Source organism: Arachis ipaensis, chromosome B2, assembly GCF_059453495.1.
Source record: "Arachis ipaensis isolate K30076 ecotype BB chromosome B2, ASM5945349v1, whole genome shotgun sequence".
Lineage (NCBI taxonomy): Eukaryota > Viridiplantae > Streptophyta > Magnoliopsida > Fabales > Fabaceae > Arachis > Arachis ipaensis.
The window spans coordinates 23,160,800-23,183,084 of record NC_142437.1 but is presented as its reverse complement, the minus strand read 5'-3'; the positions used below and the strand labels follow the sequence as shown (position 1 = coordinate 23,183,084).

At 32.6% G+C, this 22,285-nt stretch overlaps 1 protein-coding gene across 1 annotated transcript; it reads left to right on the top strand.

Annotated features, from left to right (window-relative positions):
• Positions 1 to 12,112: 12,112 nt before the first annotated feature.
• LOC107625094 (NAD(P)-binding Rossmann-fold superfamily protein) lies at positions 12,113 to 17,252 on the top strand. Its single transcript, XM_088505021.1, has 12 exons — positions 12,113 to 12,352; positions 12,453 to 12,549; positions 13,440 to 13,504; positions 13,673 to 13,758; positions 13,901 to 13,985; positions 14,083 to 14,153; positions 14,732 to 14,863; positions 15,573 to 15,688; positions 15,826 to 15,949; positions 16,077 to 16,145; positions 16,700 to 16,820; positions 16,935 to 17,252. Exons 1-12 carry the CDS (start codon positions 12,265 to 12,267, stop codon positions 17,072 to 17,074), a joined length of 1,194 nt encoding a protein of 397 aa, XP_088361147.1. The 5' UTR covers positions 12,113 to 12,264; the 3' UTR covers positions 17,075 to 17,252.
• The last annotated feature ends 5,033 nt before the right edge of the window (positions 17,253 to 22,285 follow it).

The window sequence follows — 22,285 nt, the reverse complement described above, 5'->3', positions numbered from 1 at the left end:
GAGATACAAAAATAGCAATATAAATACAATGAATTCAAACAAATCATATTAGATTAGAATCCAAGATACCAAGTTCATTTCGGATGTTAAAAAAACTTTCTTTACATAAAGGTTTAGTGAAGATGTCCGCTAGTTGTTTACTAGTTTCGACAAATTCAATAACCACATCACCCTTTTCAACATGGTCTCTTATGAAGTGATGTCTAATCTCAATATGCTTGGTTCTTGAATGTTGAACCGGATTCTTGGTTAAATTTATTGCACTAGTATTATCACATTTGATAGGAATGTGATCAAGCATGAGTCCATAGTCCACAAGTTGTTGTTTCATCCATAAAATTTGGGCGCAACAACTATCGGCGGCTACATACTCGGCTTCGGCGGTAGATAAGGCTACACTTACTTGTTTCTTACTATGCCATGAAACAAGAGAGTTTCCTAGCAAGTGACAAGTGCCGCTAGTGCTTTTCCTATCCAATTTGCAACCGGCAAAATCGGAATCGGAATAACCAATCAAATCACAAGTGGATCCTTTCGGATACCACAATCCAACATTTAATGTTCCTATGAGATACTTCATAATCCTTTTCACCGCACTTAAGTGAGATTCCTTAGGATTAGCTTGGTATCTCGCACACATGCATACACTAAACATGATATCTGGCCTACTTGCCGTTAGATAAAGTAATGATCCTATCATGCCTCTATACTTCTTTACATCTATGTTTTTACCTTGTTCATCTTTGTCAAGGTAGCAAGTAGTGCTCATTGGTGTGTCCATTGCCTTAGCATTGTCCATTCCAAATCTTTTGAGCAATTCCTTGCAATATTTGGTTTGGCTAACGAAAGTTCCTTCTTTTCCTTATTTGATTTGAAGACCAAGGAAGAAGTTGAGTTCGCCCATCATGGACATTTCAAATTCACTTTGCATGAGGTTTGAGAAAAACTTGCAAAGTGATTCATTAGTTGAACCAAATATTATGTCATCGACGTAAACTTGTACCAAAAGGATATTTTTGTTTTCAATCATGATAAATAAAGTTGTATCAACCTTCCCTCTTCTAAAACCCTTTTCTATTAAAAACTTGCTCAAACGTTCATACCAAGCTCTAGGAGCTTGTTTAAGACCATAAAGAGCTTTCTTGAGTTTAAAAACATGATTAGGATTTTCATAATCCTCAAAACCGGGAGGTTGTTCAACATATACTTCTTCTTGAATGAAACCATTAAGAAAGGCACTCTTAACATCCATTTGATAAAGTTTGAAGTTATAAGAGGATGCAAAAGCAAGTAACATCCTAATAGCTTCTAATCTAGCTACGGGAGCATAAGTTTCGCCATAATCAATGCCTTCCTCTTGATTATAACCTTTAGCTACCAATCTAGCTTTGTTTCTAACAATTGTACCATTTTCATCGAGTTTATTTCTAAAAACCCATTTTGTTCCTACAATTGTTTGATTACTTGGTTTAGGCACCAATTCCCAAACGTCATTTCGTTTGAATTGGTTAAGCTCCTCTTGTATTGCCATAGCCCAATGTTCATCATCAATTGCGGACTCAATGGTAGATGGTTCAATTTGAGAAACAAAAGCACTATATGCAAATAAATTTCTAAAAGTGGATCGAGTTGTTACCCCTTTCGAAACATCACCAATGACGTTGTCTAGAGGATGATCCTTTGAAGTACGCCAGTCCTTTGGAAGTGCATTTATTTGTGCTTGTGATGGTTCAATTTCTTCAACTTGAACACTATCCTTTGTTGAGCTTGTAGAGGCTTCATTTAAATCTTTTTCTTTGTCTTCACCATTCAAATTTAGTGAATCAAAATTTTCTACATTTTCATCAAAATCTTTTCTAGCACAACAACGGTTAGTTTCATCAAAAGCGACATGAATACTTTCTTCCATAGTCATGATGCGTTTATTATATACTCTAAAAGCTTTGCTAGTTAAAGAGTAGCCTAAGAAGATTCCTTCATCAGCCTTAGCATCAAATTTGCCTAAGTTATCTTTTCCATTATTTAGAATAAAGCATTTACAGCCAAAGACGTGAAGGTGGGAAATATTTGGCTTTCTTCCTTTGTACAATTCGTACGGTGTTTTCTTAAGAATAGGTCGAATGATAATCCTATTCATAACATAACACGCGGTACTAACCGCATCCGCCCAAAAGTACTTAGGAATATTAGCCTCATTGAGCATAGTTCTCGCCATTTCTTCTAAATGACGATTTTTCCTTTCAACCACACCATTTTGTTGTGGTGTTCTAGGAGAGGAAAAGTTATGCTCAATGCCATTTTCTTCACAAAAAGTTTCAAAAAGATTGTTTTCAAATTCTCCACCATGATCACTTCTAATAGATGATATATGCAAATTCTTTTCATTTTGAATAACTTTGGCTAATCTTTTGAATGCTCGAAATGCATCACTCTTGTTTGCTAGGAACAAGGTCCATGTAAATCGAGAGTAATCATCAACAATAACTAAAGCATAGTAATTGCCACCAAAGCTCATAGTCCTGGAAGGACCAAATAAATCCATGTGCAAAAGTTGTAATGGCCTTGTTGTTGAAACAATGTTTTTGGATTTAAAAGATGCCTTTACTTGTTTTCCCTTTTGACATGCGTCGCAAAGGACGTCTTTTTCAAAACGTAGCTTTGGTAAGCCAATTACTAACTCTTTAGAGACCAACTTGCTAAGATGGTCCATGTTAGCATGAGCTACTCTACGATGCCATAACCAAGTTTCATCATTTTTACTAACAAGGCATTTCACATCATTTGAGGAAACTTCATCTAGATTAATCATGTATACATTGTCAACACGGTGCCCAATTAGCACAATTTCATTAGTGTCTTGCCTTTTTATCAAACAACATTTTGAATCAAAGGTGACTAAGTTTCCTTTGTCACAAAGTTGGCTAACACTAATGAGATTATGTTTGAGACCTTTGACAAGTATAACATTATCTATGGAGGTAGAAGAATTTTTACCAACTTTTCCAACGCCGATTACTTTGCCGGTGTTGTTGTCTCCATAGATGACGTTTCCTCCGTTTGTAGGCTCTATTGCGGTGAACTTTGATTCATCGCCGGTCATGTGTTTGGAGCATCCACTATCAACATACCAATTTGTATCCTTAGCTCCAACACGTACCTTTTCTTCGCTTGCCATTAAGCAAAGATTTGCAACCTCGTCGTCATCGGAGTCGGATTCATCCTCGTTCTCCCATGATATGTATGCTTTCTCCTTCTTCTTAAATTTCTTGTTTTTGTCCTCCTTTTGAAGTTTTGGACAATTGGGTTTAATGTGTCCAACTTCTCCACACTCATAGCATTTTGGTACCTTTGTTTTGCTCTTGAAGTTTTTCTTCATTGCAAACTTATTGAATCTTTTTAATAAGAGTGCAAATTCTTCATCTCCTTCTTCTTCATTATCATCACTCTCTTCTTGTAGTGATGTTGTTTTAAGGGCGAGACTTTTCTTCTTGCTTTCTTCACCTTTTTGTCTATTTAGCATAGTCATTTCATAGGTGAGAAGATTACCTCGTAGTTGATCAAATGTAAGTTGATCATAGAGCCTTCCTTCCACAATGGCGTTCACTTTGGAGTTCCATTTTGGTGTAAGGCTTGTAAGCACCTTGGTCACAATTTGTTTATCATTGTATTTTGTGCCAAGCATGCTTAGGTTGTTGAAGATCTTGGAGAGTCTTTCAAGAGCTTCTTCAATGCTCTCTTCATCTTTCATTTTAAAATTTTCCCATTCATGAACCAACATGAATACCTTTGATTCTTTAACGTGGTCGGTTCCTTCGTAAGTGATTTGGAGTTTATCCCAAATTTCTTTAGCGGTTTCACATGTAGAGATCTTCATATAATCATGCTCGTTAAGTGCACAATGAATGAAGTTGATGGCTTTATCATTCATTGCCACTTTCTTCCAATCATCGTCACTATATTCATCTTCTCCTTTCGGTACTTGCTTTAAGACGGAGACTTCTCCTTCTTTAGCGCTTGTTGTCTTTGTTGGAATGTGATTTCCATTCTCAATCACTTTCCAAATTCTCACATCTTGAGAACGGATCCAAATTCTCATCTTATTTTTCCAATAAGAGTAATTTGTTCCGCTAAAAAGAGGAGGTCTAGCGGTTGAGTTACCTTCACTAGTGTTGTTGTTGTTAAAGCTTGTGCTTGCCATGATATTTTCCCTTAAACGGTTAAGTCTTTCAAAGGGTTAAGCTCTGATGCCACTTGTAGAACCTATGCACAATTACTCAAGAGGGGGGGTGAATTGAGTATTGCAACAACAATGAATCTTTTTGCGAAAGTTAAAGACAATATACAAAAGCGTTATTGTACTAGTATTTTTCCAAGAGCTTAACTCAATTGCTAAGCATTTATAAGGAGCTTTTACTTTCCAATAGACACCAACTCAAATAAATTGATCAAGCTTTTCACCAATCGGACTTAAGCTATTCCTTAAGTACTTACGAAGCTACTTTTCGATCACAATTTATTTGCTCAAAGGTAAAAGACAATAATATTGAAGAGATGAGTTTGGAGAGATGCAAACGCTATTTAGAGTGGTTCGGCACAATCCTTGTCCTACGTCCACTTTCTTTCTCAATCGCTATTGAGAAGTTCCACTATTGCCAAGCTTCAAGGTGCTCGCGCAAAACCTTTTACAATCCGAGTCCTTAGTTTCTAACACCTCACGGTATATGATCACCACTCGTATACTAACCTACTCCACTTAGAGATACCTTCTCTAAGATTTGCCTTGAGTACTTAGTATACTTCTTTGATATCCTCACCAACTATAGTGTTTATAACTCTTGACTCAACCTTGGAGATCACACTCCAATTTACAAAGTGTACAAGAAAACAATTCTCAAAGAATTGTTGAGACGAAATGAGTACTCTCTAGAAGAGTGTATGATTACAATTTTAGCACTATTGAACCAATTGATATTGCTCTCTCAAATTGTGTATTATAACACCTTAAAAATGTGTAGAATGAAAGAATATGAACAAGATAGTTTGCAAATACTCACGTGTGTGAAATAAGGCTTCAATCCATCTATTTATAGACTCCCCAAACCTTAGAAACGTTGGGGAGTTAATGGGATGGAGCCGTTTTGTCAAAACTAGCCGTTTTTTATGTTTTTGAATCATTTGCATCGATGCATAACACTTTGCATCGATGCAAATGTGTCTTTGAAGCTGAAATTTGAATTTTCAGCTAGGTTGCATCGATGCAAACATCTTTGCATCGATGCAAGATGAGTGTGCATCGATGCAAACCTTAAAGAATGGCTTAAAATCACTTCAAAATGCTTAGGATTGATCTCAAACTTGTTGGAGTCAATTCCTATGCTTTTGTACCTTTGAAAACAAGTTTTTAAACCATTTGGCTAGCATCGAATTGCAAGATGTGCATCAAAACATTTTGTGAGTGTGTGTTGAGAGATTTAGCAATTGGTTCTTAACAAGAAGTTACCTAAGTCCTAAGACACTATACTTGTCTTCAAATGTTGTGGACTTGAGTTTCTTGTTGTTGTTGTGTTGCTTTCAACTCTTCATTCCTCAACGTTGAATGTTGGTTGATCTTTCAACATGCTTTTTCATTCAAGTTGTTTGTTGGTTTGTTTTTCATGTCGTTTGTTGGTTTGTCATTCATCAAAACCTACGAATACAAACTTCGCATACAAGCAACATGATTTACACTAATAACTACAGATCTAGGTAGTCATCATCGTCGTTGTCGTTGTCGGTCCCGTGGACCTGAGTCAGCGGCGCAGAAGGCGGTGATGTCCATATGCCACCAGTAGCGATGTTGCCACTAGTAAGGTCGATGCCAGATGCGCGCATCTAAGACTGCTGATCAGCAAATGTCTCTTTGTTCTCCTTTAGTGTGTGGGTATAGTTGAACGTCTCTGCCAACATCGCGTCGCGATCGAACGACTTCAACTACACATGTTGCATTGAAACAATATGATTAGGATACCTAGTATTGATATGCAGAAGAATATAACTAAGTTATTAACAAAATTGAAGTCACGTTACATACCAGCCTGGCCTTTGTCTTCATGAAAGTCGCTGAGCCCCCAATATACTTGGACGACCTGGCTAAGGCCCTATTAGCTCTGTTGGTGAGATGCCGATGCTAGAATCCCTCATCAATCTCCCAATGAACAAACAGAGCCTTCTTTATGTCTGGTGAGAGCCACTGCCTTCGGTAGTCTGGCCCCTGACGAACATCATCCAGCATCTGCTGGAGCTACTGACCTATTCTATGGTCAAATATCTTCTTGATGGTAAGGTCGTGCTCAGCATCCCACCTAAAGTGCACCTACAACAAAAAAGCTTTAAAATTAGTTAAGCAAGATAGAAGATATAAACTAGCTAAAAAGGTTCGAACATAAAAAAAATTAATTGCTGCCCATTTCTAAAACCATCGCTCCCTAGTCTCAATGGCGATCTTCATGTAGCTGGGCCAGAAATGGCCGTACATCAGCTTGATGACATTGATCATCTCTTGAGTACACGCGTTGTTGTTTGGCGCAAACCTAACAAGCCACAAATAAGAATCAACCTAAATCCATTAGACATGAATCAATTAGCAGGAACTTTCATCAATAAAGTTAATCATAATCATTAAAATTTAAAACACAAGCTAGCCAACCAAATCAACCTAAATCCAGTAAAAAGGAATCTATTTTCAGGAACTTTTAGCAACAACCGTAATCATTGAAACAGGAAATACATGAGACTGCAACCAAATAAACCTAAATCCACTAGACAGAAATCAATTATCAGGAACTTTTAGCAACAAAGCTAACCATAATTATTGAAACTTAAAAATGCTAACCAGCATTCAAACCTAAATTCGCTAAACTAGAATCAATTTTCAGGCACTTTCAGCAATAACAACAAACAGGAAATACATGAGACTCAACTTGATACTTATCTCATACCACTATCAGGCCAAATCTTCAACTGTATGATGGGAGGTGGTGGTGGGGCATCAACTGCTGGCTCACTGACGTGGCTGGACTCCGGGGATGCGGACTCTATCGCTGGAGGCGGCGTCGATATAGATGTGGGCTGTTGAGCGGTAGGAGACGACGTCATTGCCATAGTCAAAAGCACGTAGTTGGGGTTAGGGACCATGATGAATAGCTGGTCCACTAAACCCGCAACTATGGCATCACTGGAGTGGTCAGAGTATAAGAAGAGGAGCCAAAAGTCCCGAGGGTACCAAAAGAAACCCTTCCTCTACCCCGACCATAGCTACAACTACGACCAGCAGCCTGATTCGCAGCACCTCTATCTGTCGACATGTCTGCAAATATCAAATTATCAAATAATCTCAACAATAATTTCTTAGCAAAATAGTCATCAACGCAGCAATTAACACAACTAGAAAATTCCAAACACTTCAACAATTCAAAAGCTAATGTGTATTAACTCTAACCTAACTTAATCAACCTAAATCTACTAAGATTAGAAAACTAAAATGAACTAACTTTGATACTGATTGAAAATTAAATTAAAATTCTAATCAAACCTAAACTAAATTAAACTAAAATTAAACAAATCAAATTCCATAGGGTAAAGTGTATAAAACTTGCAATATTTGGTAAGAAATCTCAAACATTCAAAATTCAAAAACACCGGTCAATAAAAAAATAAATCAAATTCTATCAGTACAAATAGATAAAACAAGAGGAGAACAAGCAATGATTTCAAGGGATTGACCAAAATTTTCAATAAAAAGCTTTTTGAGGCATATTTACAAATATTTGGCATCCAAAGTTATAAACAACATAACTTAGCATTAACAAGTAATCTGTGCAACACCAATTCACAAAATTCAATATCAATGACACCAAAACAACATACTCCTCGTCGGAGTCCTCACCATCTACGCTCATGTCTTCCACTGGACTAGCAACATGTATTGGTGGTGGTGCGAGAGGTGAGTCATCCTGCACAAAATCCGAGTGGCCAGATCCACTGCCACCAACATCACCGACCTCCACAAAAAGCTCCATCACTTATTCCGCCATGATTCTCCCATGAATATCAAACATGAGGCGCACATGCTCGTCGTCATGGAGTCAAAACAGACGAAACCGAAAAACTCCATTTCCTATTGGTGCTAGCAGTCTATACCCCACCCTTCCAATCTCTTTCTCCGCTACCGCTAATGCTACTCAATATCAGACTCTTCATCTTGGACAAAGAATTTATTCACCGAGTGCGCAACAGAATGGAATTATCGTACTCAAATATCACTTCAGTATCACCGTTTCTCATATGGCAATTTAAATACACACTTACAACCACATATCCAGTACTACTAGACATTTTGGCTTATTTTTCAGAAGAAAAATGGAAGAGAAGAAGAAATGAAATGTTTGTGGAGAATACAAAGGATTGCACATCCTTTTATAGCTGCTGAAATTTTATCATAACGTATCTCGTTGTAAACAAAACAAGAATACACGTATCTCGTTTACACTGTAAACGAAATACACACGTCTTCCTTTTCGTGCCTTATCTCGTTTACAGTGTAGACGAGATACGTGTATTCTTATTTCATTTACACTGTAAACGAGATAAGAGATATGATGAATTTTCGTAAAAATGATACAAATTATATATTTTGGTAAATAAAATATTTTTTATTTATTTAAAAAAATTCCTAGAATTAATAGACCATACTTTGCTATAAATATTGAAGTAGAATTTTCTATAAATATGTCGAGTATATATTAAATATGATACCTCAGCATCAGTTGCCTTTTAGTGTTATTGAAAATTCTATTTGTTTTAGTTTGTTGTAATATCAACTTTTGAGGCTTGTTGGAAAATATTTCCAAAGCGCCTTGCATGGTCGGATTGGGTCATGAAAGCCAGCAAAATTTATTGTTTTTACTCAATAGTTAGTCAATAATATTTAAAAATGTGAGTTAAAATTATGCTGTTGAATTGCTAGATTAAAAAAATTAGACTGATAGTTAAAAGTATTGACAAAAAATAAATTTGACTAGTCTTTAAATTTTTTTATATAGAGATTTTTTTTAAAAATTTTATCAAAATATAAAAGCAAATACAGAAAGAAAAATCACATGTACGATTTAGTAAAATTGTTTATGTAATTTATGAAATTTTTTAAAAAATTAAAAAAAATCACTAAGTGCAATTTTTACACATCATCATACACTGCTCAAAGAAATTGTTGTCACCTATTTTTGTCATTATAGCAAGATATTTTACACTACTAACATCATGCGGTCGATCTATCATCATACACACATTTTAAAATTATTTTAATATAATCCTAGAAACTGATGTCATCTAAATAATTGTTTGGGACGTGTGATGCGACAACATTATGTTGATATGTTGGTTGTGATGGCCTTCTAAGGCAAGGTGGACTCTGGCTCTTCCATTTGTAAGAGTTCTCCTCAGGCACGAGATTATTTGATGAAGGAAAAATTTGTTGGTTGTCGAGGATAAGATCGAAGAATTCCTAGAGTGAATCCGATATAGTTGAGGACAAGAGGGAAGAACTTTTAGGTTGTGGCTTTAATTTTTGTGAGCGTATTGTAAAAGTTGTATAACTAATATAACCACCGTAATAATAGTTGCCTAGAGCATAGACTCTACCTGCTAATGCAGGATACGTGAGGTAGTAAATTAATGATGGTATAAAATACATTTTAATAAGTATTATTTGTTTAAAAATTAGTTAAAATATATATAAATTAATATTAAATTTGATGTATTTTTTATTTAAAATATTTTATAATACAAAATTTTTTTTATATTAAAATTGTACAAAATTATATCTTCATTTGTTATTTTTATTTTTGTATTTATTTTAGTTGGCGGACTTAGACTTTTTATGTGGTGTTTGTTCTCTTTTTTTTTTGGTTGTTGTTAGACTTTTTCTTTTTTTATATGTTCTTATGAAGACATGTTCTTTCTAAACTGTTAACTTGTATATATTTTTTATTGTCTTTTTTGTTCCATCTTTGTATGTATGTTCTCCGTCTAAAGATGTGTTTTGGATTCGTTTACTTTTTTCTTCTTAATCTCTTGATTGGTATATCAACTAGATCTGATAATATTAGTGTTGGTAAAATTGGTTCCTATAATCAATAAAGAATATAAATGAGCAATATAAATAATATTTTGAATAAATAAAATTTTGTAGTATTACCTGTTAGATTTGTTGTAATAGGGATTAAGTTTTAGTATTTTTTATTGGGACAAATATCTTAGTAACAGTATATTGTTGAAAGTCTTTTTTAAAGCTAAAATCATTTACTTTGATTTCTAATATAAGTGTGAGGTTGTATAAATTTTTCTATTAAGATAATATTTTTGTGTCATTGGTGACTTAGAATGTAATTAGATTTGAGATAGTTGTGCCTAATAATTTTTTTTAATCAAATAGTACAAAGGTGATTGTAGCACTTTGATTTGTAACTTTTAATTTAATTTTGAATATGTAATTATTATTGACTTAGTAATTTATAATTTAATGAAATTTTTTATGATAGGTATAATTTGATAAAATGTGATAGAGTTTTTTATCATTTGATTCTATAATAATTTTTTATGTTGTAGTATAAAACTTTATTTTTTGTTTTTTTTTTTTTGTAGATTTTTCTTTGACATCAACTTATTTTTCTTCTCTTAGTGCCTACATATTTTCAATGACATATAATAGTAAGAATAATATTTTTTTTTTATAAATTTAAATTTATAATAATTTTTTATGTTGTAGCACAAAAATTTTATTTTTTATATTTTTTTTGTAGATTTTTCTTTGACATTTACTTGTTTTTCTTCTTCTAGTGTATATAGATTTTCAATGATATCTAATAGTAAGAATAAAAAATTTTAGAATATTTATTGGCTTGTATATATATATACATAGAGAGAGAGATTTTCAATGATATCTAAAATTATATATATATTGAATAAGTTATTTTTAATAAGAATAATTTAAATAGCATAAAGTAAAAATATCTATTATAGTATTAATAGTTTTTTAAATTTATTCTATCAGACAATGTTTCAAGTGATACAAACTCAAAACAGTATTGAAAATGATCCAAATTGATTCTTTAATTTAAATAGCATATTAAAATAAATATAATTATATGTAAAGTATTACAAAAAGTTAAAAAAATTATAAATAATAAAAATAATAAGAGTTTTTTTGTTAATTTATTTTAAAAATATAATAAATATTTTCATTTTGTAACCATCTAATAGAATCATTTTTAGGTAGATAAGCTCCTCTTCAATTATTGGTGTAAATATTTTTCAGAGACGAATCACAAATTGTGAAATGAAGTAATAGTATTAATATTTTTATGTATGATATATAAGTAAGTCAAATAGAATAAAATTTGAATATTTTATAACTTAAAATTTATTATGATAATATTATTATTATGATATTTTTAATGTAGATGTTTATTATATTTAATTAATATTTTATATTTTTATTAAATAATAATATGTAATAAATAAATTAATTAATTATGCATAAGAGTTATGGTTTTAATTTCTCTTTTAATATTTTACTAAAAGTTGATTGGTTAATTTCTAAAGTCTCGTCAAGTAATTAAAATTAATGACGTGGTATCATTAGAAGAAAAAATATGACTTAAATCTAATGTACAAAAAGTTGGTATCAATTTTTATATAATAAAAATAGATAGATTACATTTGATAATTATAAAAAAAATTATATTTTGTAAGATAGTTTTTTATTTTTTTTAATGGTTATCCATTGTATTTTCATTTTGATAGATAAAGGAATTAATTTATGGTGGATTTGAGCTCTATATAAAAATTATTCATTGACTATTGTATTATTATATATATAAGACTGAACTCAAATTTTTAATACTTATTCAAAATTGATTAGTGAATTAAGCCAAGTTTGTTTAGTAGATGGGATTCTACTGTTGCCAACCAAACATTCTCTTCGATCCCAACTCTCAACACAACCTAACCTACATCTTTTCTTTTCTTTTCCTTTTTTCCTAAAGCCCAATTACCTATATGGGCTCTATAGAGAAATTCGACCCAACCTCATTCAGATCGAAATTCGCACTTGCGTGCACCCTCTTTCGCTACACACAACGCTGTGTTCTCTCTCTCTCTCTCTCTCTCTCTCTCTCTGCAACTTCTCTCTCTTCTCTGTGTAAGTGTGTGGGTGGGCACGGTAAGATGCAGGCCATTACGAGGCGCTTAGGGCATCAATCTTCAACAGCTTCAATCTCTTCCTTCAAGTCCCTCTACGCACTCTCCGATCACCGTTAGTTTCTTCCATTTCCCCCAATTTTCCGAGCAATGTCGGGGTTCTAGTGTAATTTCGGATTCTGATTTTCATTTTCTTGTTGTTGTTGTTGTTGCAGATTATGGAGTGAACAATGAGCGTTACGTTTCTACCCTCGCAACCAAGGGCGTGGGTCACCTTGTCCGCAAGGGCACTGGTGGAAGATCATCTGTCAGGTACACACTTGATTCCTTCATTTCGCTTGTTGTTTTCTTTTTGTTAATGTTTGTTTCTTTTTCGGTATATTTATTTCGTTAGTTTAATCATTGTTATCGGGGACCCGGAGTACACTGAATTGAGTGAATTCCGATAAATCTGGTTCACTGTAGGTTTTTTCAATTCCACTTGAACCAGCTAAATTTTGGTGATTGTGTGTTCTATCATTTCTTGTTCATTCATCGTTTCAAATAGAAACCCTTTTTTTTTTCTTCAAAGAAGTTGTTAGTGGTTTAAGAATACTTAGGGAGAAAAGAAAATCATTGTTGGTTGAGGAGCTGGTAACATTTTGCAGGTGAAAATGTTTAAGTCGCTGGAGGGGAAAACAATAAAAGGGAGATATAAAAAAAAAAAAAAAGAAGTGCCCTTAAAGTACTGTTTACAAGAGTTTTGAGCTTTCCAGTGAGGTGTTCATGGGATGAGCAGATGTTCATATATTTTAAATTTTTTGTATTGTTTGCGTGCAGTGGCAAGTAGTATGTTTTTCATGTTTAACTCTTGAAGAAGGACTACACTGTCTACATATTGTATATAATCTTTGGCATTATGAATGTCTGGTAGGATATGTGGGAAGATTAATAATTTTGAAATAAAACTCCATAGTATGAACTAAGGAATATATTTAATGTGACCTTGATAGAGTAGGGATATCTTATGGAGAACAAAAATCTTCTAATTGCTAAAATTTTTTAGGTTAGACGAGATTTTGTGGTTTAACTTCTCTACTGCTGATTATTTCATACTTTCGGTTAATGTTTTGGAAGAGCTTGATGTGATTCTAAAGTAGTCTTGTTAGATTATACAGCTTATAGGTAGTGAAACTGATGCTTGAAAACAATTCTGTTAACAGTGGCATTATTGCTACAGTCTTTGGAGCAACTGGATTCCTAGGCCGATATGTTGTTCAACAACTAGGTGAGTTTCTTGGGTTTATGATTGTTTCAGAGAAAAACTTACCAGATTGTTGTTTTGAAGACAAAATATCTTAAGTACTTGTTCTGTAGATAAAATATTGTAGAGTAAATTCTATTAAGTTCTCCTTTTCCGACCTAAATCTTATTGCATTTCATTCTTGTTTTCTAGCTAAAATGGGATCTCAAGTCCTAGTTCCTTTCCGAGGCTCTGAAGATAGTCACCGTCATCTCAAACTGATGGGGGATTTAGGACAGGTAGCCTAAGAAAATAGTTTTATACATTAAATGGCATGTGTCATTTTCCGTTTTGGTTTGAATGGAAAAGCTAATGGTGTTATATACATGCGTTATTTTTTTATGGTATTTGTGTTAATTTGCTGGTGGTTAATATGAACAGATTGTACCCATGAAGTACAACCCAAGAGATGAAAGTTCAATAAAAGCCGTGATGGCAAAGGCCAATGTTGTTATCAATCTTATTGGTATGCAATTATGCATATTCTCATTTAATTCTGCACCTTAAATTTTATAAAATTAGAGCTTTTAACTACTTACTCTAGCTGGGTTGGTTGCTGGCAGGAAGGGATCATGAGACTAGAAACTACGGTTTTGAGGAAGTACACCATCACATGGCTGAGAAACTTGCAATGGTACAATCATTTACTTTTGCTCTCATCCTATATAACATCATGTTAACAGCTAAAAGTTGTCATTTACACCTATTTTCTTTTATTCCCTGTGTGTGCTTATCTTGGGTAAAGACACGGAGTATATACTTAGATGTCTGTTTATTTTTGTTCATTTGCATTTGCGATAACAATAAACCATTCTAAAGTTTATAAAAATTAATTTAACGGCTGTTAACAAATACACTTATTAGCTGGAAATTGAGGATGTTGATGGGCATTTTGAGAAAAGAGAAAAATCAAGGCATACTATGTTATGCAAGCTATTGAAATTTATTGGCATACTATGTTATAACATGAGCTAGCTTGAGGAAATATTAAATGGAGAAATTCAGAGCTGTTTACCAGGAACTTCATGCAAGCTATTTGGGCTATCTTTAAGGGGTATGCTCTTAGTTCTAAGGTTTACGCCAATTTAAGTTTAGTGAATATAAAGTGACCCAATATGGAGCCTTGCGAATTTTGAAATTGCTTTGTTTAGTCTGAATATCTGTATTTTCTGATTGTGTTATTTGTTAAATAGTAAATTCAAATTGTTGCAGATTTCCAAGGAGCATGGTGGTATCATGAGATTTATTCAAGTTTCATGCTTAGGGGCTTCTCCTTCATCCCCATCCAAGATGCTTAGAGCTAAAGCAGCTGCTGAGGAAGCAGTTTTAAGGGAGTTGCCGGAGGTACAATATAGCTTTTGACTATGTAGGCTAAACTAATTGTTTCTAGTGCATTTATGAGATGCAATTGGAGTAGATATTGCACTTCTCATTCGCAAAGAAGCTGGACAAAAAGGCCGTATTTTCTAAAAGCTTTTGTAATGAACTGATTATTTTTATTAAAAAAATCAATATAAAAAAAAAATCAATTCTAAATAATTGAGACTTAGAGCTAGAAAAGCCAACCTGGCAATGTAAAGAACCTAAGTAAAATTTTTCCCTGTTGACTATTGACTGTTCAGTTATTGATCTTTTCCATTCACATATAAAAGAAATTTATATTCTAATTAATTATCAAATTATCAGATATACTTTACTTAAATGGGTTGAAGTGTATATATTAAATCTGAAGACATGTTTAAAAGGTAGCAATGCTATGATATCAATCTCTATCAACAGTGAATTGGTCTGTTAGGGACTTGGGTATATTTTCAGGTGCCGTAAGTCTCACGTCAAGTAGTATGAGATGCTTGATATTGTATTTAAGGAGAGTGGTTGTTTCTCCTTAACAACTAGCTTTTAAGGGTGGTTCTCCCCTTAAAACTATTTGTACTTGAACAGTTGAAACATGTATGGCCATTTTCGCACCAAAAAAATAGTAGATAGGGAACTTTCATGCTTTGCTATCTTGCAAGAGGATTAATATCAGACTTCCTAACTTCTACCTCTACAGGCTACAATATTGAGACCTGCTGTTATGGTTGGTACAGAGGATCGAATTTTAAATCGATGGGCTCATTTTGCAAAAAATTATGGCTTTCTTCCATTGATTGGGGATGGCAGCACCAAGTATGTACATATTTATGGAGAATTTATTCTGAGCTTCAATCATCTTTGCTAAGTGAATTGTCTTGAGTGTGGTGCAGCTGATTAACAATGAAGTGCATGTTTCTTGATTTTTGGTCTGACAAACACAATTATTGCAGAATCCAGCCCGTGTATGTTGTTGACGTTGCGGGTGCATTAACAACAGCCTTGAAGGATGATGGCACTAGCATGGGAAAGATTTATGAACTAGGCGGTCCAGAAATTTTTACTATACATGAATTGGTAACCTCTAAATCTTTTTATTTCATGCTATTTATATTTCAGATTGTCACTACAAGAGATACGGTGTTGGGAACATCTTGAAGAAGAAACTGTTGAAATGATGATTGTTATCTTTTGTAAATTGCAGGCAGAGCTTATGTATGACACAATCCGAGAATGGCCAAGATATGTTAAGGTGCCTTTTCCCATTGCCAAGGTATTTTCATCACTTCATTGTTCGAGTAATTGTCTACTTAGCATTGGAAAAGGTTGTTGATGATAAATACTTTGACCATGCTGGGTTAATTTTTGCTCGAAATTTAGTGCACAATTCTTAGTGTCACTAAATTTAGAGAATTTGTGCATGCTGGATTCGGCCGGTTTAATTCATCCAGTCCCATCTGTTGTTGAAATGCATAACTGGGAAATCGTATCTGGTGACAAGCAAATGGTTCTCAGAACAAAGAAGATTTGGTCATCTCCATAAAATTAAAATTTCAAACCTTTAGAACTTGTAATCTTGCATGGATTTACATTGCTTCACTGTGTAATTCTGTGTCATGCATTAGTATCCAAGCAGCGGATCAGTTATATTTTTTTATTTTATTTGAAAGATTACTAGCCACTTGGTCCATTTTTCGTTTTAGCTTTGGAGTGACCACTACCTTAACTGGGGGACAATTGGACAGATACTAGGTTAGGTGTTGAGAGTTCATATAGTGTGCTTCGGTTAAATTAAATGTTAACATCGTCTGGTATGTGTGATTTCAGGCATTAGCAACCCCACGGGAAGCTCTTCTAAACAAGGTTCCTTTTCCGCTGCCCACTCCTAACATGTTCAATTTGGATGAGATCAATGCTTTGACTAACGATACTGTTGTTTCAGAGAATGGTAAGTTCCTTAAAACTTATTATCCGGTCCTTGAAGCCGTAGTCCTTTTCAAGACATTATTCTTTTTTACCTTCATATGTCCCACATCCTTTTTGTTTGATGAAAATTCTGCAGCTTTGACTTTCAACGATCTTGGGATTGTTCCTCACAAGCTGAAGGGATACCCTATTGAGTTCCTTATTTCATATAGGAAAGGTGGCCCACAATTTGGATCTACGATCAGTGAAAAGGTGTCACCGGAAGACTACCCTTAAGATTATTTTTGTTTGATCTCGAATCATTTTCCATGTACCACCAAACATTTCATTTCATAAGTTGAAAGAGTTTTTGAGAAAGCTCAACTTTTGTATCTTTCTATCAAAATGTAGAATATGCGCCATCGTGTTTGATAATGATAATAAAATCGAGATACTAATTGATTTCATAATAAAATTGCCTTTTAATCAATCTCGAAGTTACATTTTTAAATTGCTTGTTATTTTGATGGTAGATTTTTTTTTTTTTTTTCATCAGGTATCCATCAGTGTTCTGTCACTATTATACGAGAATCGGTAATATTTTTAAGTAAACACAAGTTTTCTAATACGCTGTCTGTTTCATGATGTCTTAAAAAATGGTAAATTTATTTTTTATCCATAAAATTTCAGAAAGTTCTAAAAGTTATTTTTAATGCTTAATTGATTTAAGAGTAATATGACATAGGTTCTTGAGGATTTTGAGCTTGACTTATAGTGCAGTGACAGTGACAATTAGGTATTTGAGGATGTGCAATTAGGTATTTGAGGATGTGCAGTGATAACATGCAAGCACTATGAAATAGGTCCTTGTAAATTTTCCAGTTGAACTTATAGGTCTTTGATAAAAAAAATAAGTGACACTTGGATCTTTGAGAATGTCTCACATTAGACTCAGTTAGTCTGTACTCTGTCCTGAGTCTCCTTTTGCCGTTAGTCAACACATTCGTCTTCTTTCACGTGGTTGGAGGTGTAGCGTTAACAACATATCGGCACAAGATGACATTGTTTTCTGAACTACTAAGTTACAGAGCTCCCTGTGTAATAGCAATTGCAGCACATTGGCAATGCCAAACATACTTAAATCACAACAATTCTCCCGATGCCTCAGCCATACATTGATATTCACTCTTCCTTAATGACCGAAAACAAATATTTCATTTAGCACTCAGCAATAACTATAATAAATTACACTACAATACTTGGAGGAAGGTAAACCCATACCTGTTGAAAATCAGTGATCACGTTCTTTGTCGAATAAAGTAATGTAGATTATAAGGTGGGTTATTTTCGGATTTAAAACGTGAGTCCTTCATGTCGTACAGCTTACGCCTCAAAGGACTCAATTGCTGATTATGAGTTCCTCAAGATTTGGAAAAATTACACCTGAACAGTATCCGCCTAAAAGGCTTACATAAGTTTTTTAGTTTTCTACGGTATTTTCTGACCCAGAAAGTTAAGGACCGATCCATTGTATATTGAAACTCTATTTAATGGTTTGTCGTTGGCCAATAATGATACGTGCTTCAAATGTTCGTGATATAAAAGTTCAAGTGTTATTTAGAAGATATTAATCTACATTTTTAGAATATGTTAATTTAATGTATTTTGATTTTGTTTATTTAATTACTAGATTGGGGCCTTAGATTTATGGGCTTTAGGATTTTTCTTTGTTTTAACCTAATAAGAGGTTATAAATACCTCCTTAGCAAATCATAGTGTGGACAATTAAGGTTGAGAAGTCCCTCTCTTGTTACATCGGGGAATTGAGTAGAAGGTTGAGGATCCCTTCGATTCAATTCCCAAATTATAGCGTTGGCAAGTTAGGTTGAGGAGTTCCTTTCTTGTTGCGTTAAGAAATTGAGTAGAAAGTAGAGTGATTCTTTTTGTCCTCAATTTCAACTTATCTTTTTTGTTTCTATTTTAATTTCAATGTATCTTTTTATTCAGTTTGAATCTTTATTTTCTGATTTATCTTTTATTTCCGTATCAAATAAATTACTACATGCATAAAACGGATTCAAACTCTTGACACTTACTTATGCGGAATAATGAGTTAACCAGAACTCAAGTTGGTTAAAAGGCTTATCTAGTTGTTGCTAAGAGAATGTTAAGTTTTCAAAATCACACATGAACACGAATAGTCCTCTGAAATTGACATGGCTGGCAAACACTTTCCAATGACTAAACATTGGAGACGAGATGGTTGGTTTTAGGCCAAGGACTTCAATACAGACTCTACCAGTTGGCTTCCTTCAATTTCTATGACGTGTGGTGAAAACGTGGCGGCTCCTCCATGCTCATTACACATAACTCGAATGCGGTGGCAAGTTGTTTGAATCTTTTAATGGCAAGTGTTTTCAAAACCAGAAGGTGAGTGGGCAAGTTTCTATTTAATACTGGACAGTTACTTAGGCTGCTATTGTTTTTAGGAATAGAACTCGGAGACACAGAAATCGTAGATAAAACATGGATAGAGATATTGTATCTAGAGACATTGAATTAATGTATTTTGTGTTTATCCTGACAAGAATGATCTAAAGACACTAATAAGTGACACAACTTATTTTTTATTTTTTTTATTATTTTGTTAATTTTTTATAATTATATTTTTTTTAATAAAAAAATGAAAATAAATTAAATTTTCATAATTTATTTTAATTTATCACTAAACAGAATACAAATAAATAATACAAAATTTTATATCTCTATTTTTTGTGTCTTGCTCTCAGTTGTTTTGTCTTTATTTGTAGAAACAAACTATCCTTACTGAAAGCCTTTTAAGACAAAAAAAAAAAAAAACCCATCAAACTCTTCAGGAAAATGCCCCTCAACGAGGCATACTATGAAATTCCAGAGTTTCAAGAGATTGTATGCTTTGCTCTATCGCATGCTTCTAAAAGTTTTGAGATCTGACAATTGTTAGTTCCATCATATTACAAATGACCAGTTGGGTTACCAATGAAAGAGAATTTCCCATCACAAATGTTGCCAAATCATACACGAACATCATGCGTTACAAATAAACAGTCTTTGATACTTAATGGCCGAAAACATGATCCTGCAACTAATTCATTAAAATACTCATAACCAATTTTTTCTAATGTTATGTGCTAACTATCATCACTGTTAAATATATATTGTACACTATTTAATGTCTCTTGATGATAACTTTTGGGTTTAACATTTCAACAATGTTGTAATATTTTTAATATAACAGTTTTTTTTTTTTCAAAATATAATATCTCAAAAAGTCTCTCTGTATAATATATCTCAGAAGAAAATGAAGCGATTGTATTTTATTCTTGTAATTTCTAACAAATGCAATGGCAGGTGCTATGTATGAGAAAATGAGAATTTCGTAATTTAATATTGATTCGTTATCTTAAATTTTAATAGTATCTTATATAGTTAACATCAATAATTTATCGTAATTTATGTCTATTTATTATAATATAATCTTCTCAACTCCTGAACCTAAGTTATTCTATTCCATATGAAAAAATTGGTTAGTAACGACTCTAAATTTCACAGTACGTACAATTTTTGTAAAAATGATGAATAACTCTTTCATTTTCTCTGTCATCTATGGATTGCACCAATGAAAATTATATATATATATATATATATAGGTGACTCTGTGATGAATGAAGAGAATCGGTGGCTAAAGTGACTAAAGCGGAAGAGCCAACCTGTGAATGTTTTTGACGCAAATATTTTTGAAGTAAACACATTGAAATAATGAAATATAATAAACAGAATTGTTAATTCAATATTTATCAATGAATAATTATCAGAAGAAAAAAATATTGTATAAATAATAAAAATAATTTAATAATATATAAATTAATTTAGACCATTAAAAAAGAATAATATAAATAACAAAAAATAAATATATATTTCTATTTTCTATTATATGGTACAATATTAATTTATAATATAATAAATCATAATGTTCTCATAGATAAGAATATAAAATTTAATATTATTCTTTTCTAAAATTCATATCTGTGCAAAGAATAATAGTCACAGAAAAAAAATAGTATACAATGCAACACGAGAGAATATAATTAAAAAGAATATTAGTAGTAGAAAACAATAGTATGTGTATCGTATGGTCCTTCATACTTCAACCCCTCTCCTCAAAGAACGAGACATGCATGAATAGCCACCTAACTATCATGCTACTTCTATTTAATTTATTTTAATTTTAGTTATAAATTCACTCATTTTTAAATTAATTATATTTTTATTTAACAATAATTATAAACTCACTTATATTTTTTTATAATTATATGATAACTATTAATTATATATTTTCAATAAATACTTGTAGTATATAATAGTATAATAGGTATAAATTAATTAATAAATTATTTAAATTTAAAAATAATAGTTATTTAAATATAAAAATAAAATAAAAATACTTATCATACAGTAAAAATAATAAAATATTTATTATTCCTGTTCCATATTGTTTTAGAATAGCTTGATTATTCTTAAAATGTTAATGAATATATGTATTTTGAATTTTAATTTTAAATTTTTCATTCACGTAGAACCGGATTAATCGGTTTAATCAGTGACTTACTGGTTCAACCAGTGACTCAGTAGTCTGATCGGTTCTATCATCGATTCGGTTTTGACAATGATGGCACAGGAACGAGACGTGATCGAAAGAAGCTTCCACCACGACAGCGTGTAGCGAGTCCACAAACAACATCATCTTCTTTAACGTTCATGGAGCTCTCATATGTTGCTAATGGAGGAAGAGGGTCTAGGTTGGGGTGGGTGGGAACCAAGTCGGGAGTATGGGTCTGTTGAAAAGGATAGAATTCTTGCGGTTGGGTCTGCTTTTGTGAATCTTATCCCAAATCCAAAAAAAAAAAAAGTTATTCATTAAACTAATAAATCTTATTCCTTCATCTATTTCAACTATTTTATCTTCTCAAAAAATATAAAAATTTATGTAATGTATGTTTTTTTGTTAACCACACACTTTGTTTTATGTTTATATAAATTGTATACTAACGCATAAACCGCAACACCCCTCTTGCTGTTTATACACATTTTACGCTCACATGTAAACCGTGACATCTCTGTCGCGATTTATGCTTATTTCTCGTTGCACGTAAACCGCGACACCCATGTTACAGTTTACATAGATTATGAAAAAAATACATTTCTGGTATCTATTTTTCATTTTGTACATTCTGCTAAAATTGGTTTCTATATTATTTATTATAATAAATTGCTCCTTTTTTATATGCATGAAAGGAAAATTTTTTTAGTGATCATAAAATATATAAAAATAATTTTATTTATGGTAATTGAATAGAAAGATCACTTATCATTTTATCAGTGTTCATATAATGTTGTAATTGGCAAATTTTGTCATAATATAAATAAATTAATTAAAAATAAAAAATATTTTTAAAAATAAAATATGAC

Coding starts and splice junctions, on each gene's coding strand:
- LOC107625094 (XM_088505021.1), top strand. CDS start 12,265: ATGCAGGCCATTACGAGGCGCTTAGGGCATCAATCTTCAACAGCTTCA. Junction 12,550..13,439: donor GGTGGAAGATCATCTGTCAG/GTACACACTTGA, acceptor TTCTGTTAACAG/TGGCATTATTGCTACAGTCT. Junction 16,821..16,934: donor TACTGTTGTTTCAGAGAATG/GTAAGTTCCTTA, acceptor AAAATTCTGCAG/CTTTGACTTTCAACGATCTT.